At 35.2% G+C, this 8,695-nt stretch overlaps 1 protein-coding gene across 1 annotated transcript; it reads left to right on the top strand.

The window, feature by feature from the left end:
* Positions 1-4,718: 4,718 nt before the first annotated feature.
* Positions 4,719-6,303, top strand: LOC124935962 (lignin-forming anionic peroxidase-like). The gene is made up of 4 exons (XM_047476407.1): positions 4,719-5,017; positions 5,212-5,403; positions 5,486-5,651; positions 5,736-6,303. Exons 1-4 carry the CDS (start codon positions 4,799-4,801, stop codon positions 6,128-6,130), a joined length of 972 nt encoding a protein of 323 aa, XP_047332363.1. The 5' UTR covers positions 4,719-4,798; the 3' UTR covers positions 6,131-6,303.
* Positions 6,304-8,695: the final 2,392 nt, after the last annotated feature.

Here is an 8,695-nt window from a genome sequence, read left to right on the forward strand (position 1 = left end):
AACACGAGAATCCTCGTGATTATTCAGATGATATGATGAAAGCATGTCGATAACTCTCACACCTTCTAGAATAGTTCTCAAAAGGTTGTTTCAATCGCCACTATTGACTTACTGAACTATGGCCAATTAACACTCCCACCAGATTCGAGTAATGGAGAAGACATTATTATGGAGGAATGTCTGTTTTCGAACCAGGAGTCATGCCATAACAGAGTACCATTACCATTGCCAATTTAAATGTTAATCAACTTGCTCGCACTTTCTCTAAGCCTTAAAATCTTTTTAAGGGACCACACCATCTCTATTCTGATCTTGTATGTCTAGATGCTGATGTCTTTACTGATAAACCTCGAGTGGACCCATCTAACCCAAAGTGAGTCATGTTTCTTTTTCAACGCCCAGAAGTGTCTGTAGGTGCGAGTTTTGTTTTAGGAGACATTGTCCTTGATGTCAATTTCGCCTTCTTCTTTGGGCTTGTAGGTGTCCGTCCATTTGATATTTTTTCCTCCGTGCCCATAAGTCCCCCATATGAAATTTCTCATCAACTAATCCAGTTCTTTCATAACTTTCATTGGGAAGACGATCTATTGCGCCTAATATCCGATGATACCCATAACGACTCTAGTGACCAGCTCAACGCGGCCTGTATAAGAAAGTATTTTAGTAGCCCATCCTAAAATAACATTCTTTACATTTTCAATTAGAGATCGGTAGGGCGATATCTAAAGTTGTTTAGAGGAGCGGGATGCTTAGGTATCGGACGGGGAGCGATCCTTCTTTAATGCCCATGATCCCGAAAATGATGGATTTGGTTTCCTCCTTGACGCCACCATAGAAAGAAATACTTTTACCCTGATTAATGTTGAGACTTGTAACACTAGAAAAAAGTTGTGAGAGTCTCTTTGATAGTTCTAACGGAGTCAGCGTCAGCATGCGTCGGGATGAAGAGATTGTCTGCAAAATACATATGAGTGATAGATTCTTGATTTCCATATGGGTGGTGAGTGAAAGTGCGGTACTTTAAGAGTATTTTAACAATACAGTCAAAGACCTCTATGATAAGGACGAAAATGTAGGATGAGACGGGATCCCCTTGCTTAACCCCGTTTTCCTCTTTGAAAAAACCTTCATGGATACCGTTAACGCTCACAATAATGTGGGGATTTGAGACACACTACATAATCCAGTCAATAAAAATACAAGGAAACTAGACACAATTAAGAAATTGTGAATAACGCTCCATTTAGTGGAGTCAAAAGCCTTTTGGATGTCTACCTTAAAAGTCACACGCATCTCAGGACTTCCTACCATATCCCTTAAGAAGACCATGCATGAGTAAGATGTTATGGGAGATGGACTTGCCAGGGATGAAAGTTGATTGCTAGGGACTGATGAGTTTTGAGATAACCGTTTTAATACATTTGGCAATAATTTTTGAAATACTTTTATAAATGATATTACAGTAGAAAATGGGATGAAAATCTTGAATCCTTTTAGGGGAGGACATCTTTGGGATCAGGTTGAGAACAATGACATTCCATTACTTAAGCATTTTGCGGTTCCAAAAGAACGTAGTGACAGTCTCACAAACACTCTATCTGACAATGTTCTAGTTGGCCTTGAATTCGTCGGGCCTAGGGCTTTTATCGCCTTTCATGCTAAAAAGGGCGCCTCTAATCTCATCGGCTACAACAATCTCAATGAGCTTACTATTGTTAACACTGACTGTCCTGATGACAATCTCATATAGGAAGCTCAAGTGATTAGAGAGATCTTTTATGGTATCAATGAGGGCGTGATAAAAGATGATTGTCTCCAAGTGCACATGTTTCTGTTCCGAGTCGTGCTCCTGTCACTCTGCATCAGACAAATGATGTTGTTTCGAAAATTTATGGCCGAACATTTCCGGTAGAAGAAGATTGTGTTCTTGTTGCCGAGTTCCTATCAAATTGATAGGATCGGCTTTATCGATAGAGACGAGGGTCTGGCTATTGATGAAGGCTTATGAAAAACGGTTTGAAAGAAATCCTGTTAGGGATTTAATTCGCTTTCTATTCTACTCAAACTCTTGTAAACACTTGAAACAGATTCAAAACGGAATTGTTTACTTGGGTTTGAAGCTCAAGAAGAAGGATGAAAAGATGACAGGAATGAAAGAACACAACAGTTTGTTTATGGATGTTCGGAGAAACTCTCCTACGTCACCCCTTCTTCCAACCACCGGAAGGATTCACTATAATATGATTAGAATCAAATACAGTTTACACACACTTAGTTCACTATTGAACAGAACACACTCTGTTCAGTTTACAAGATGAATAATATCACTCAGCTAATGGTGTTTTTGATTCTAGCTCTCTCTTGATTCGCACACAGTACAATCAGGAAAGCAGCTTCACAGTATGAATATTCAAAGTCTTGAATTCAGTAAGCAAGATGATCGAATGATTTCTCTCTCAGATAAATCTTTCTTAGTTGATCGAAAATTGCTAGTTATTTGTCCGTTGTCCTTGAGATTTGATAAATACTGGGCAGAGACTAACGGTCGAATCTTTAGAATGATACGTGACACTCTTCCATTGGAAAGCCTCCATAATACACAGCAGGTTCTGAGCATAAGGATCGTGTCCGTACAACAACTGATAGTGCGCCGAATATTCCATCAGGAATGTACCTGCAAAACAAGTAATGTGAGGAAAATTCTCTTGCGTGGCATTATTTAGTTGGTTGCATATAGGTATCATACTGATCTTCACTAGAAAGTGGAGCAGGAGTAGAGTACAGCTATAGCACGTGGGTAGGCGGGTGCTAGCTTCAAGAATACTGCTTAAGATGAGCATTAGACGTATTTCAGTTAGACGACCTCGTCTAATAAAATCAAATACCCCCGTCTAAGAGCAGAAACCATTACACCGCCTGGTCTAATGGGATTAGACTTACGTCTAATTACAATCACTTCAGACTAATCTAAAGGAGTTAGACTTACGTCTAACTTTCACTAATTAGACTAAACGTATAATTATTCACTTAACCATTAGACTGCACGTCTAACTCCACTGAGTTAGACTGCACGTCTAATTCCGATTCTACTTCAGACTTATCTGAAGGAGTTAGACTTACGTCTAACCTTCACAATCCAATAGACTGCACGTCTAACTCCACCGAGTTAGACTGCACGTCTAATTCCGCATACATTAGACTGCACGTCTAACTCCACTAAGTTAGACTGCATTTCTAATTCCGTATACATTAGATTGCACGTCTAAATCCACTAAGTTAGACTGCACGTCTAATTCCGTATACATTAGACTGCACGTCTAACTCCACTGAGTTAGACTGCACGTTTAATTCCGTATACATTAGAATGTACGTCTAACTCCACTAAGTTAGACTACACGTCTAATTCCGAGATCTATTAGACTGCACGTCTAACTCCATGAGTTAGACTACACGTCTAATTCCGAGATCTATTAGACTGCACGTCTAACTCCACAAGTTAGACTGCACGTCTAATTACGGAATTCATTAGACTGCACGTCTAACTCCACCGAGTTAAACTGCACGTCTAATTCCGCATACATTAGATTGCACGTCTAACTCCACTGAGTTAGATTGTACGTCTAATTCCGTATACATTAGACTGCACGTCTAACTCCACTGAGTTAGACTGCACGTCTAATTCCGTATACATTAGACTGCACGTTTAACTCCACTGAGTTAGACTGCACGTCTAATTCTGTATACATTAGACTGCACGTCTAACTCCACTGAGTTAGACTGCACGTCTAATTCCGAGATCTATTAGACTGCATGTCTAACTCCATGATTTAGACTGTACGTCTAATTCCGAGATCTATTAGAGTGCACGTCTAACTCCACGAGTTAGACTGCACGTTTAATTACGGAATTCATTAGACTGCACGTCTAATTCTGTGCATCTAATGAGCCTTATTAGAGCCAAGTCTCATGAAATATGATTTCCGATACACCTGCATCAAAGAGCATAAATCATTTTATCATCAAAATCTCAATAGTCAAATTATTTCAACACATAGTCAAAATAATTTGACCCAACACAAATTTTAAAAATTTATATATTTAAATATGAAATTAATTAAAAAAATAATAAGTAAATAATATTATAAAAAATATTATGGTTATTGTTATAAAATTAATTATATTAATTTATTTATTTGAATAAATAATAACTTTTTTAATTTTTAAATATAAATTTGTTTTTTTTAATGTAAATGGTATAAAATAGTAAAATCAAATTTATTTATAAACTCGTAAAATCTTATTATCATAAATCTAAAATAATAAAAGTTGACCTACTTATAAATCAATTTAAAATTACCCTTATTAATTTTTTTGAAATCATACAAATTTTAAGAATAACTTTGAGATTTTAACTATTTCTACTTCCAAATCCATATGGATAATTAAATTAGGCAAATTTGAAAACGACTAATAATATCAAGCCATATAATTGATGCAATTTATTTGATTTGATTGTTAGGAAAAGGCCAAAGCCTCAATATTAGAACACAATTTTAACATTCTTTGAAGTATACTAACTTTCCTCCTTCTTTCCTAACCAATAATAAGTGGCCAATGATTTTTTGTTGACTACTTAATTTTCAAAATACAACTGATCTCTCTTATCCCCACTTACTTTCAACTCTCTATAAATTGATAAGCCTTATGATTGCAAAATCATATCGTATTGAACTAAGTTTGCTAAAGAACAATATATTTCACTTTTTTTTTTTTATAGTTTTGCTAGCTTTCAATTGCAATGGCAGCCCTTAGTTCTAGCAAATCTTTTGTCATCTTTACTTTTTTATTCTCTTTGTTGACCGCATCTAGCAATGCACAACTTTCGCCAACTTTCTACCTCACTAGATGCCCACTCGCTCAAACTGCTATTAACGCTGCTGTGTTAAAAGCTGTTGTTGCTGAGCGTCGCATGGCGGCATCACTCATTCGTCTTCATTTTCATGATTGTTTTGTTCAGGTATTAAACTAATTAATCGAATGATAATAATTCCGCATATAATATATGTTGAACTTAGTGAAGACTCATCACTCAGTGGTAAAGCGCAATAATTCGTGTTCTCAATGTTATGGTTCGAGTCTTCGCACACCTGCATGGAACATTTAAAAAACATGTTGGAACATAAATTAATGTTGTGTCAAATATCTTGGCAGGGTTGTGATGCTTCAGTTTTACTTGATAATCAAGCTACAGCCACAAGCGAGAGAGATGCGCTACAAAATAGAGGATCTCTAAGAGGATTTGAGGTAATTGAGTCCGCTAAAGCCACCTTAGAAAGTTTATGTCCTGGAGTCGTGTCGTGTGCTGACATTCTAGCTGTTGCAGCACGAGATGCATCAGCTGCGGTAAGTAATAAGAAACTTAAGTATAAATTAAAAGGACATCGAAATGAAAATATGTATTAAAGGATTTATTAAAATTTGTTAGGTTGGTGGTCCATCATGGATAGTGAAGCTAGGTAGAAGAGATTCAACCACAGCGAGTCGAGATGCAGCAGAGAGAGACTTACCTTTGTTTACAAGCACCCTTCAAGAACATATTTCAAATTTTGCTGCCAAGGGTTTGAATACAAGAGATTTGGTTGCATTGTCTGGTATTCCAATATAAATTCTATTTTTTTTCATAAATGTTTTTATTTTTTGTTACATTGAATAACATGGGTACTTCTTAATTGCAGGTTCACACACAATAGGTCAGGCACAATGTTTTACTTTCCGTGATAGAATATACAGCAACGGGAGTGACATTGATGCTGGTTTTGCTGCTAGAAGACAAAGTACTTGTCCTGCCACGGCTGGAAATGGTGATAGCAATTTGGCACCGCTTGATTTAGTGACGCCCAATTTGTTTGATAATGTTTACTTTAGAAATTTAATTGAAAAGAAGGGTCTTCTTCAATCTGATCAAGTACTTTTTAGTGGAGGATCAACGGATAGTATTGTGCGAGAATACAATTCAAATGGTTTGACTTTTCGGGCTGACTTTGCAAGAGCCATGATCAAAATGGGAGATATTAGTCCACTAACAGGTGAAAATGGTATCATCAGAAGGGTTTGCACCTCACTCAATTAGAGCATTGGAGTCCATCCACTTATCCAATTATGGTTGTCTAAGTTCTAGTTAATCTCTTATATGTTTAATTTTCATTTTTCTTTTGTATTCATGACGACAATTCGTCTTTTTTAATATGGTTTTACAAATATACAAAAATAAAGAAGTGTTATGTTATGACACAACTAAATTATCATGTTTTATTATATTTAGTATATATATATGAGAAAGTGGTCTCGAGTTTGTTTTTGTTGTTTTTTTAAATATATTTTTTTAAGTTAAATTTATAATTTTATTATTGTATTGTTTAATTTATGAAAATAGTGTGATATTATTAAATAATTTACCAACTAAGTTAATTAATATAAATAAAATAACCTAATAATATTTCTTTTAAATGTAAAACCATGTCACTATTCACAAATCACAATAAAACATGAAAGTGTAAAAACAATAAACATTAAACCAAAATATTCAAAAGTGCATTACAAAGTTCAAGATGCTAGCTCCCATGTGATTTTAGCTATAGTTGTCTCCATTCTTCCTTCTATTCTAAAATATACTCAGATTATATAGCTCTCATTCCAAATTGTGTACAGAGGACAAAACTGAAAACAAGTATTAGGATCATCACCCAAACTACCCACAACAACTCTAGCAGTAAAAGAAAGGTTCGATACAACTAGGAATAATCCAGAAACAAGTATAGTTACTAGTGGTCATTAGCCATAGTGTCGCACTAGTCTGTTCCGAATTAGTGGATGATGCCAAAGAGAGTGTGCCATACGCAAAAAGGAAGAGAGTCTAGATTAATTTCTCTTGAATAAAAATATTGAACGAAGGGGGCGGATGTAGCCACGTGGATTAAGACAGTGGATTGTGAATCTACTATGCGCGGTTTCAATTCTCGTCATTCGCCCAAACCATTTGTATATGGATCAAAAAGAAAAGAATAGCTACTTTTGCTGATCGAGCGCTCTTGCGCCGAAGCCGAAGCTGTAGGATGTAATAATACATTGGTATGGTAGCGTTCCGCCTTAGTGGGAAGCACTTTGTATGGGCAATGTTAAAACCGTCCTTTCTAGTAGTATCGCTGCTGTCTTTTTTGCAGCATCACTACACAGTTTTATAAACGGAAATTTAACTAGAACATTTCGAATCAATTTAATCTAACATTTTGAGAACTATGAAAAACCAACTAACAATGAAATAAAGAGATTCAGGCAGGATAAGTTTGAACCTGAATACTTTGAGTGTATCTTAATCTGAGTTGGAGAAGAAAACAATTTGCCACATTCATTGAGTTATCCGCAATCAAGTTTATTGATTTATTCCAAAGCACGATGTTAAGTCATTCATGTTCTAAAACGATAGTCTATCTAACTCCAGAAATATTACATTTATTATCGTAAATGCCTATACAGAGTCATCTTGATTCCCATATATACGAAAGCTTTTGTGTTACTATTTGCACAACATTATATATAAGAAAATATGTAGCCATTTTCAAAATCTTAAGTGGCTGCATCATTCTAATCCTAATAATATTGATATTCTTGATATCCCATATTATTGTTTTTTTTTAATTCAATTTGTGACAATAATAAATGTCTATTTTCTAGAAAAATGACTCATAAGTGAAAATATCAATTCAAATATTGTAACGTAAGGATGACAATATAAAACCGTTTCGTGGTAACCGAATCAAATTGCCTCGTTTGGGGCGGTTTTTCTCAGGTTTGATCGGGATGGTATTTGTGTCCCCTATCTCGACTCACTCTGATCTCACCCCGATTCTGCCCCGAACATTATAAACAAAATTAAATATATAAAATAACCAATATATTTATTTATTTATTATATTTTATAAGAGTTTTAAGTTTATTCATTTATAATAATATAAAGTTTTAATATATTATATATATATATATATATATATTATATTAAAAATATCGTTTATATAATTTTTTTTTTAAAGAATATGGTATAAAAGGTGCATCGGGGACTTAGAAAGAGGCACAAGAGCAAATGATGAACGATATGCAGGCGCAGGTGCGCGCAGAAAAAGAGAATTTAGAGGCGCAAGTGCGCGCACAAAAAGAGATTATTGAGGCGCAGATGCGCGTAAAACAAGAGGCTTTAGAGACGATCATGTCTAGGATTCCCCCTCCTCTCCCCAATCAGTGATTCACATTACGATTTGATTTGAGATATTTGTATTACGATTTTAGAATTTTATCGAATTTTGAATTGAATTTGATTTATGAATTGTCTTTTTTTTCCGTAAAAATATTTGAAACGGATTTTGTGAAAATCAAAAAATAATAAAAAATCAGAGAGTGACAATTATTAACGTCGTCGTTAGAGAATGTCGACGTTAATAAGTGAACCATAAAAAATCCGAGAGTAACAATTATTAACCACGGCTTTAGGGGGAAGAAGTCGTGGTAAATAATGTAACATTATTAACCACGACGTTCTCCTAAAACCGTGGTTAATAATGTTGTACTATTAATCACGGCGTTCTTCTAAAGTTGTGGTTAATAATACTACATTATTAACCACGACTTTAGGAGAACGTCGTGG

The sequence above is a fragment of the Impatiens glandulifera genome, chromosome 4 (genome assembly GCF_907164915.1).
Source record: "Impatiens glandulifera chromosome 4, dImpGla2.1, whole genome shotgun sequence".
In the NCBI taxonomy this organism is placed as follows: Eukaryota; Viridiplantae; Streptophyta; class Magnoliopsida; order Ericales; family Balsaminaceae; genus Impatiens; species Impatiens glandulifera.